The 11128-nt window shown below is 42.9% G+C and overlaps 1 protein-coding gene across 1 annotated transcript; it reads left to right on the top strand.

The window, feature by feature from the left end:
• Positions 1-602: 602 nt before the first annotated feature.
• On the top strand, positions 603-10855 carry LOC122546503 (the record flags this gene model as incomplete). Its single annotated transcript, XM_043685199.1, has 7 exons — positions 603-869; positions 1782-1895; positions 1991-2092; positions 6468-6596; positions 8068-8148; positions 10120-10227; positions 10737-10855. Coding segments are annotated over 7 exons (875 nt in total), but the record flags the coding sequence as incomplete, so codon positions are not given.
• Between the last annotated feature and the right edge of the window lie 273 nt (positions 10856-11128).

Raw genomic sequence — 11128 nt, 5'->3', positions numbered from 1 at the left:
CATCTGCAGACCTCACTTTCTCCCCTCAAAAATGATATCATGGTATGGTGTAGGATCAGAATTTCAGAAGGTCTTCTCTCATCCCCGAGAATGATGTAACACCACCACTTTGGTGAATTTGATTAGACTGCTAGATCCTACTCATTGTGATTAAAACATGATCTTCTCCCTTACTGCCCAAACTTCCAAGATCTCACATTGTCTCGAGCTATGTTGAATGATGAGCTTGCTACCTTTGTACTGCTTAATTTGTGCACTTAGCAAGATCACCGTTAATAAACGATCTGAAACTGTACAGCACCAAGGCAGAATTGCTGACTAGAAAAACCTGTTCTAAGTAACAGCATAATTAACAAACCCTGTGTGCCTCTCCAATAGAAAGCTTATTTGTCCCTGACACAGACTGAAAGAAACTCACATTTTAAGGTAAATTCTAGTTAAATGCTAAAAGATTAGCTTTTAAAAGGGTGTAAACACTTAAAATTAACCCTCAAAATACTGATGTTCACCAGATTGCCAAGACCATACCTTGCCCTGAGCTGCACTCTACGATAATATTCATGCTTGCTTTATCCTTTGTGACTTCCTTTTGTTTTTGACAGAGAGGCTCCGAACACCCCAGATCATTCAGCATCCAACCTACATAAGGAATTATGTTCAGCTGAATTGCCTTGTAAGAGATACAAAAGTGAGTAGCTACGACTGGCAAAAGGATAACCGAGTTCTTAACAATAGCCGTACCACGTTCGAATTTGATAACAGCACTCTGCTCATTCGAGACATGGATGTCTCAGACTGTGGTGTGTATACCTGCATTGTGAAAAACGAGGTCAGCAGTAGCAGCAACTCACACTTCCTCAGATCTGATGGTAGGACCCCATTGTTTGGCAGCATTTGTATTCATTTGTTGATGAGATGTGGCTGCTGATGCTGGCTAGGCCAACATTTACTGCCCATCCCTAATTGATCAGAGGTCAGCTAAGAGTCAACCACATTGCTGTTGCATTGGAATCCCACGTAAAGCCGACCAGATAGATTTCCTTCCCTAAAGGCATTAATGATCTTGGTACGTTTTACAAAACAATTGACAATAGTGTACAGTCACCATGAGGCCAGCTTTCTATTGCAAATGTTTATTTTATTCAGTCTCTTTCACAAAACCAACGCAATCTGGTTACCCAGAAATAAACTTTTGTTATTCTTGCACTGAGACACCCAGATTCCTTTGCAATCTCTCTACTGGTTACTTTCACTATCTGACGAGTGTGAGGCCAAACAGTGATATTCTCACATTACTTTGTAGTTTCACACTCTGATATTGTGTGGGGTTTAATATTCTCACTCTGCTGTTGGATATTTTTTCTCTTCCTGGTGAAAGTTACCTTCATTTGGTGAAATTCCTTTCCTTTTTATGAAGTTTGAGGTGAAATGTACTCTTGGTTCAGCGCTGATGGAAGGCCAAATTGTGTCTGAAGGGGAAATGGGAACACTTCAGGCAACACAGAGAAGTTCAGTAGGTGTTCTCGGAGTATTGCCATGGTATTACAGTTGGTGATGTCATATTGAAGTGTGAATACTTAGCCCCATTGACACCAAATTCATCCCTGTCCTACATATCTTTCCAAACTCACAGCAATGCAGTAGACTCTTCACTGCCCTCAGGTTAAAATAACAGATGGAACATCCACAATAGTTCGATCCACACCATTAAAATTTCTACTTGCACTCTCTTATGCATGTCCAATTCTCTGTAATCAATTCATGTTATTTTCACATTTCAGAGATTCTCTTCATTGTTATCTCTATCTTTTTGTTATCTACCATGGCATTCGTTAGCAGTTTGACCTCCTTATGTGCGGAAGCTGTCATATACAAAGCCTTAAACAGACCCCAAGGTATTCATTTATAATGTAAAAAGCATTTGATTATTTCCACATCTAAACATTAGTTGCTGATATTTATTTCGCACACTTTGGGTTTGCATTCACAGGTCCAGACCAGAAGAGAGAACTTACAATCATTTTTCTGATCTTTGAACTTGTATCCTTCACTTGCCTGTTGACTGCAAGTCTTCTGGCTGTATTTGAGTCGGGTAAGTGGCCTGTTTAACTGATGTCTAAATACACACTGGCTACAATCAGCTCCAGCCTGTGGCTCCTGCTATCAATTTGATGGTACCTCATTCAAGCTTCATAGGTAGATCATGAAAGTACGTTTCAGACTGTGGGGGTGAAGGATATTGTGTTTCTTAGAGATGGACATAGTGCATTTCCTGTTGATAGCACAGGAGGAACATGTGGACCGAAGTCCATGTTGGTCATTGCCTGTTACATTTAGATCAATACATTTTGAATATGTTGTATTTGTCTTTCTTGTTAATCTTAAAATTGTCTTCCACTGTTGCCCTGATGCACATGTGTATTCCCATCTGCTGCTGATATTGTGCAACCTAGAGACATTCCTGGCTGTTTTATCATTGCAAAAGGTTACCCCACAAAAGGAGGCCATCTAGCCCATCAGTTTTATACAAGCTCTCTGCACATCCTATTCTCTGCCTTCTTCCTGTAGCCTGACAAATTACAACACAGGGATAGCAAGCTAAACTAGGTCAGCCTTTCTATCAGTGAATTTGCAACATGATGGCCATCTTAGAACATTCAATGACCCTCAAACTTGATCAATTTTTCCTGATAAAACTTTACAAATAGTAGATTTTAGACACCAAGTTTACAACTTAAATAAAAATAACAAATTATTATTAAGAATGCAACTTCAGAAGCATACAAACGACAATGCAATTTAATTGATAACTACAATCTAAGCCCAATCTGCTTTGAATATAAACTCTTGTTTGAAATAACTTCACAGAGGCTGGTATCTGTTGGCAGGTCATCCTTTATTTACACACTAACAGCCTTAGACTTTAGTACTGCCTTATTCAGGGTCAGCTACCAGAGTGTCAACATCTCTGACACTTACCTATTTTGTATGTCAGCCAGGGCTCCCTGATTGGACGAGTGTTAGAGCTCCAAATCAAGAATCTCCGATTCTGTGACACCCAGCTGGTTGCCCTGGTTACAGTTCCTACATCCCTCCCCCTCTGTGCCCAAGGACATCAGCTGCTCCTTTACCTTGGAGAGTCTTCTTGTGTATTTCAGCACTGAGCCAGGTTCCTCTGACCTAGGTGGCGTGTAATGTATGGAAGCTTGCCTCTTGTGCCAGGAGCACCTTGGTAGAATTTCATTCTCTTCTTCTGGTGCTAAAGGTGTCAAGATGGGTACATCCATCATGTCCGTTTCTGATTCTGAGGCCTCATCAAAGCTTGACGGAAAGGAATTTAATTAATTAACTCTGGCAGCCTTTCCGACTGTTCTGAGGGCAGGCTTGTTCTGTTCCCGCACCATTTCGAAGTTTGCAGATTTTATAGGCCCAGGGGCTAGTTCAGGACCGTCTCATCTACCTGGACTTTATATGTCACTGGTCCTGACCTCGCGTTGATCTTGCCTCTTCCCCATGCGTGGCTATTTCCATGATTCTTACATTAAACTTTGTCCCCTGTATCCGAAGTGTCTCTTTCACTTGGTAGACTCTTGTGTTCAGCATCAGCATTCCCAATGCCATTTCAGCCCCCATCCCCAAGTCTGGAAAGGTCAGACTTAACCTGGTATGGAATCTTCTAACCATTAGCAACGTTGCTGGTGCTATCTCTGAGGTTGTACGTGGGGTGATCTGAAAATCAAATGAGAATTGTGATAGCTTGGTATCTAGCGAGGCTGTTGGCTCTTTTAAGACAGCCTTCAGAGTTTGGACTGCGCTTTCTGCCAGGCCTTTCAATGGTGGATGGTATGGCGCTGCTCCATATTTCAGTCCCGTTTGACTTTTAGGAAATGAGCAAATTCCCTGCTGCCTTGAGTCCGCATACCTGCAGCAACTACAATGGCTTCCCAGCCCAGATCTTGAAGAAAATGTTAACTGTTTGCCTGAGGCTTGCTTTGTTTCGGGGTTTTGTTGTCTGCCTGATTAGGACTGAGTGAGGCTGTGCAATTGCCTACATCCAAGTAATGTTCCCCAAACTCTATCGGACTGGTGAGGGTGTCCATTTCCATTGGAATACCCTGCAACTGATATGCTCCACTTGCTGCATTCTCCAACGATAAAGCCAATTATAGCGCCTGTTTGAAGTTCAGTTGGGCTTCAGCTAGTTGGTGTTGTTGCATAGTTACATCACTCATGCCACAATAGCAGACAGTCTCTAAGCATCTCATTAAGGATTAATGTAAAGTCACAGCGGCCAGTCATCTTAACCTAATCCTAAATCCCAAAATAGATTCTCCTGATTTATGAATTGGAGGAGGCTTGTGGTAGTAATATTCCTTAATTATGTCTGCTGGTTCTTGAAAGGTTTTAATATTTGGTGCCTGAGGGGATGTTGGGCTCCTAATAACAGAAAAAGCTGCAGGTCCGCAGGCTGTCAGGAGAATTACCCATTGCTTTTCATCCACCACAATGTCATTAGCCAGGAAACCTAATGCATCCTTTCCACATGCTGGGGCCAGCACTCGACGTCAGAGTTGAACGGGTCAAGCTTCCAAACAAAGGCATGACGTAAAAATGACTGTTGCGAGCAAGTTTCTCCAGGATCATCCTTTACTCCCATTGCCACTGAAATAACTTCACAGAAGGCAGTGTCTGTCACCAAGGCACCCTTTATTTACACAAGAAAAGTCCTTGACTTTAGTATTGCGTCATTCAGAGTCAGCCCCCACAATGTCAGTATGTCTGACACTCACCGTTTTTATATGTCGACCAGGGCTCCCTGGTTGGGTCGGGTTAACAGCCTCAATCAGAGAGCTCACCAGCTAACTAACCTCATTACAATCACTACCACCAGAAAGACAGACACGGTTAAAGGATAAATTAAAACAGAAATCAAGGAATGATAGTTTGCCAGTTCGATTGCTGTTTCATCTATGAAAACTAGGCTTCATGAACTCTTTAGATGATGGATTGTAATACAGCATTTAGCAGCTATGCTTCAATTCCAAAATCACTGGTCAATGCCAACATCTCCCACAGACTCTCTGGATACTTCTCAGTTCTTTCTTACAGATTGGCATTCTTTTCTCAAAACTTGCAATAAGTCAATAACTAGAGAAAGCAATGATGTGTTGGACAATGTCAAAAATGACATGGCACCAGTTCGAATCCAACAGGTTTATTTGAAACTGTAAGTTTTCTGAGCCCTCACTCCTTCCTCAGAGTGGATGCTCTAAAAGCTTATGGTTCGAAATAAACTTGTTGGAATATAACCCAGCGTCATGTGATAGGAACTTAGAGAAAGCAAAACCAGTTTAAAATAAAATCTCCCAGTCTGACAGAGTCTGTCAAAAAATAGGCTCTTGCCGAAAACATAGTCAGAGCCAGTTCAGCATTCACGGTGGTTAGCAACAGCCCTCCCTGGATTGATCAATTCAAAATCCAACCAGTTGCCATTCCTTGAGTATTTCAAAACCTTGGTGGCAAAGCATTTACAATGTTCTTAGAGCGTTAATTAACCTGCCGTATCTTCCAGCATAGTTCCCAACAGCAAACATCAGTCTTCTGTTCTCTCCTCTCTTAAAAACAAGCTTCTGTTCAAAATTCAATTCTTAGCTGCATCTCACAGTTCCAAACCAAAAATGATAAAAACAAAAAAAAAATCTGATGGTCTTAACATGATCCGATTCTTTAGAAAAACCATGATTAAACCTGTTTCTACTGCACTCTGTAGTTCCAGATTTGAATCACTCACTGTGTGGAAACCTTTCTTCCAGAGCACCCGGAAGACACCCATACAAACACAGGGAGAATGTCCAAACTCCACACAGGCTGTGGCCCAAGGGTGGAATCGAACACAAGTCCCTGGTGCTGTGAGGCAGCAGTGAATCCCTGTAACATTCAAGCCACTCACAGGCCAGTGTGTACCATCTACAAGATGCACTGCAGAAATTCACTGAAGATCCTGAGACAGCACCTTCTAATCCTTTGAGCCCTTCCATTTAGGACAAGGATAGCGGATATATGGGAACGCCACCCCCTGCAAGTTCCCTTCCAGTCCACTCACTATCCTGACTTGGAAATATATCGCCATTCCTTCAGTGTCACTGGATCAAAATCCTGGAATTCCCTCCCTCAGGGACATTGTGGGTGTACCTACATTGACTGCAGCAGTTCAAGAAGGCAGCTCACCCCCACCATCTCAAGGGGCAAGTAAGGATGGGAAATAAATGCTGGGCCCAGCCAGCGTCACCCACATCCCACTAATGAATAAAACAATTCTGCTTCTCTTTGACAATGTGTTGAATGTTTAATTCAAAGATGCACAGAGCAATGTTCCTGAAGAGAATGGATGTTTATGAGGGTGCAGAACTGGATCTGTCTGACCACACTCTTATTTCACCAAGACCTCTATTCTGTTCCTTTCACAGGCTTCTCCATATTGTACAGATGTATCGCGGGGTTCGGGTGTTTGATGTGTGTAGCAGCGATCATCTATGTTTCCATCCTCTTTCTTGGTCTGAACACAAACCGCACTCCGTTGTTCTTAACCATTAATGGTAAGCTGGAAGTCTAGTACTTCTGTTTGGGGATTTTTAAAATTTTCTCATGGGACATGGGGATTTAAAAAATTTTCTCGTGGGACATGGATATCACTGGCTGGGCCCAGCATTAATGGCCATTCCTACTTGTCCCTTGAGAATGTGGGGGTGAGCTGCATTTACTGCCCCTGTCCCTAGTTGCCCCCCTTGAGAAGGTGAGGGTGAGCTGCATTTACTGCCCCTGTCCCTAGTTGCCCCCCTTGAGAAGGTGGGGGTGAGCTGCATTTACTGCCCCTGTCCCTAGTTACCCCCCTTGAGAAGGTGGGAGTGAGCTGCATTTACTGCCCCCTGTCCCTAGTTGCCCCCCTTGAGAAGGTGGGGGTGAGCTGCATTTACTGCCCCTGTCCCTAGTTGCCCCCTTGAGAAGGTGGGGTTGAGCTGCATTTACTGCCCCTGTCCCTAGTTGCCCCCCTTGAGAAGGTGGGGGTGAGCTGCATTTACTGCCCCTGTCCCTAGTTGCCCCCCTTGAGAAGGTGGGGGTGAGCTGCATTTACTGCCCCTGTCCCTAGTTGCCCCCCTTGAGAAGGTGGGGGTGAGCTGCATTTACTGCCCCTGTCCCTAGTTGCCCCCCTTGAGAAGGTGGGGGTGAGCTGCATTTACTGCCCCTGTCCCTAGTTGCCCCCCTTGAGAAGGTGGGGGTGAGCTGCATTTGAGAGGAGAGGAGAGGTGAGGGGGAGGCAGCTGTTTCTAACCAGGCGTGATGTGTCAGTTTGTAAACAAAGTCAGATGGTGCACACCACCAGGTTATAGTCCAACAGGTTTATTTGGAATCCCCAGCTTTCGGAGCACTGCTCCTTCGTCAGGTGAATAGACAGAAGGTTAAAGCAGCTTAAGCTGCCAACATGTCAGAGCTGCCTCCTCTGCAGTGGGAATGACCGAATGAGCATCTTCAGTCCTCGGCTTTTCCCTAGTCGTCCGTGTTCTCTTCTACTGTGAGGGGAGAAGGAAGAGACCCATGAGTGTGAGAAATGGAATAGTTTGGGAGTGCCTTTGGGGGATGGGGGTGATGTTGCATTCAGGTGACGATGAGTGGTGGTGATGGCTGGTGAGATGAGGAGCAAGGAATGGGATGGATGCAATTACAAGGCCTGAGGATCAAACTTGGGAAGAAGCCACACATGGGAATTTTGTGAAATGTGCCATGGCACTCGGCTTTCCTTCCCGGATAGGTAGTTGGAACTCTTGCAGTTTTGTGCTCCTGCTTATTGGGGACACAACTTGGAACCAGGTGGACATGATGTCAGAGGCAGCCTTCCTCTCTGAGTCTGTAGGAGACAGAACCTCCCAGTAACGTGTCGAGAAGATTGCAGGACAGAGACTACTTCATGTGTATACATTCATGTCAGGTGTATTTAAAGATCAGGAATGTATTATAATTAATCTTTTCCACGCAGAGCAGGCTAATTTTAATTACTTTCTCTCCTGACAGTTCACTTTTTGATCCTGTTTGTTTGTGAAATTCTTTCGGTGGTAATTTCAATTGCCTTACTTTATCGATCAAAACAAATTGGTGAGTAGCTGAGATATTCGAACCAAATAAAACCTTGTCAAACATTAGACTCCTTACTATTTCCATTTGGACTGGAGGGAAACCTGAACGTTCCCCACATGAACACAGAAAAAGTCTTCGCCTCCTGAAATATCAGTTTTTATTACATCAGGGATGGTTGTGTGGAATGGATTCCCATCAGGAACTTTGTGCAAGATTTCTGCTTTGCACTACTTTCCCATTTAGGGTTTGTTTATTATTGATACCTCTACTGTTACAGCTCAATGGGGTCACACATTCGACATCAAGCCCTGCTAGTCCTGGAGTTGGTCAGAAAGGGTAAAGATCTTAAAAAATAGGAGAACTTCCCAATGTACCTGTTGTTTAGACCAAAGTTGACTGTACTTAACAAGAATTACTATTTGTTACAAATAAACAGATTCCAACTACAATTCCGATTATAAACTGTCAACACAACAGGTTAAAACTCTAACCTCTTTATCAAGTTCATTCTCGACTTACACTTAGATAGACACAAAATATTTTAAAAACATGGATGATATGGGTGGAGGGAGAGACGGGGGAGCAGGTCAACGACCCCTGTCCTCAAGGTTTGCTGAACTGATCCTGTAGCTGATCAGACACTGCTCCTTGGTTTTCCTTTTCAAATACTTTTACTTTGTTGAAGAAAGCATTTCGTGACTGGTTCATATTGTGTAAAGGTCTCTAACTTGTTAATTAAAAGTCACAGCTCATGGCAACAAATACGAAAATAAAATGGCTCCCTTCAGGGTAGGGATGGCTTTTACTCCAGACCTCCCCTTCACCCTCTAGCGTTCACACCCACAAGCTGTTCAGCTCCCTGGGAGGAAATTGCATCATTGTTGGCAAGCAGCAACTGGTCAACAACATCAACAACTCGTCACATGTCCACAGGCTAAGTCAGCTGCAGCTCCATTTGTATCAGCATCCAGGATCCAGCTCAGCTCTCACTCAAGGGGCTTTCAACTGCTTCACCAAGCAACTGTGTTAACCATGGTAAAAACCAGGACTGCAGATGCTGGAAACCAGAGTCTACATCAGAGTGCTGCTGGAAAAGCACAGCAGGTCAGGCAGCATCCGAGGAGCAGGAACATTGATGTTTCGGGCAAAAGCCCTTCATCAGGAATAGAGGCAGGGTGCCTGCAGAGTGGAGAGATAAATGGAGAGAGATGATATTCTCCAGCTGTGTAAACAATGCTCAAAAGGATGGTCCGGTTACTTGTTTTTAAAAATGCAGCAATCCTTGATTTTCAAAATTGTTATTTTCCCGTTTCACTCCACAATCAAAAGTACAGAAAAACAAAAAAGATAGACTTTACACTATCATCTGCAGATTGTCATATTGTCCATTTGGTTTATGTTTAATATTCATGTCTCTGTTGTACATTAAGTCCCCGTGTCAACTAGATTTGATATTTATCATTACACACAGATGAACTGATACTTATATCTTTATATGCTGCATGTGTACAGACTCTTTAAACATAGATTTTGATATAAAATCATAGAACCCCTACAGTGTGGAAACAGGCCATTTGGCCTAACAAACCCACACCAACTCATTCACCTATCCTATTGCACTAAATTTCCCCTAACACATCTAACCTGAAAATCCCTGAACACTATGGGCAATTTAGCATGGTCAATTCACCTAACCCGCACGTCTTTGGTCTGTGGGAGGAAACCCAACAGACACAGGGAGAACGTGCAAACTCCACGAGGACAAGTTGCCCAAGACTAGTATCGAACCCGGGTCCCTGGCGCTGTGAGGCAGCAGTGCTAACCACTGAGCCACCCTAAATTATTTGTTCTGATTTATATGTGACATTAACTCTCACAATGTGCTGATAAGGACCAACTATCTGGAGTTCAGGAAGAAATGATATTTTATATAATGTTATCTTTCTCTCTCGGTGTTCCTGCTATCATTTTTATTCTGTTTGTTCCCAGCTACAAAGTGTGAATATCAGCACAAACGTTTAATTATAAGGAGCTTACTAGTTGTGCTGATCTACGTATTTCCTGTGTTTGTATTTATTCTCTTCTACATCATGCACTGTAAGTAAAACATTGTAGTGAAGCTCATGAATTGGAAATTGGGAATTTATTATTCTGGCTGCATTCGTTGTTAAAATTCTGACTTGTGCATAGCCTTTATTGCAAGAAGTTAAACTGCTCAGATGGGAAGCTCAGTCTTGGAGTATATTTAAGATAAAGATCGATAGATTTCTAATTATCAGTGGCACACAGGGTGGATAAAAGGCACTGATCAACCATTTTCATATTGCAATGTGAGGCTTGACTGGTTGAATTGCCTCTTCCTAATCCTGTTCTGAACATATCAATAATTAGACACAATCACGAATACCAATGTTGCTCAATTCATCAAGTCAACCCCATTGCTCAATATGTGCTAACAACCTGCGTGTTAAGCCTTTATCTGTTTTTGATGTGATGGTTGCAACTTTTCTGTGATCATACTGAAAGAGTTGAAAACCAATTTGGTTATTAAAAGTGCATGGAAGAATACTAGACTCTTAAAATTAAATCCATCTCTATCTCTGCAGTTCTAGAAGTGGAAATGTATCGGCAAATGAAAGCATTCAAACGAATAAATCGACATCGTATCAGGTCAAAGTAGCATTGTAGATCCTACAAGGTATAGTTGACGAGAAAAGAATAAAACAATCTGATGTACTACAATTCACAGAGGTAAATTGTATTGTGCAGTACCGTAAGGTAATGATGGAAACATATATAATTACAAAAGGCATGGGGAGGATGGATTGTCAGAGCCTCTATCTCAGGATGGAAATGTCAAATAGTAGCCAGTAGAGATTTAAAATGAGAGGGGAATGTTTAAAGGGGATGTACAAGGAAAGGTTGTTCACACACAGGGTGGTAGGTACGTGGGGCCCACATCCAGGGAGGCGCTGGGACAACCAGATACGTCAGCAAT

Source organism: Chiloscyllium plagiosum, unplaced genomic scaffold (genome assembly GCF_004010195.1).
Source record: "Chiloscyllium plagiosum isolate BGI_BamShark_2017 unplaced genomic scaffold, ASM401019v2 scaf_89354, whole genome shotgun sequence".
Classification (NCBI taxonomy): domain Eukaryota; kingdom Metazoa; phylum Chordata; class Chondrichthyes; order Orectolobiformes; family Hemiscylliidae; genus Chiloscyllium; species Chiloscyllium plagiosum.
This window is presented reverse-complemented; position numbering and strand designations above follow the sequence as displayed.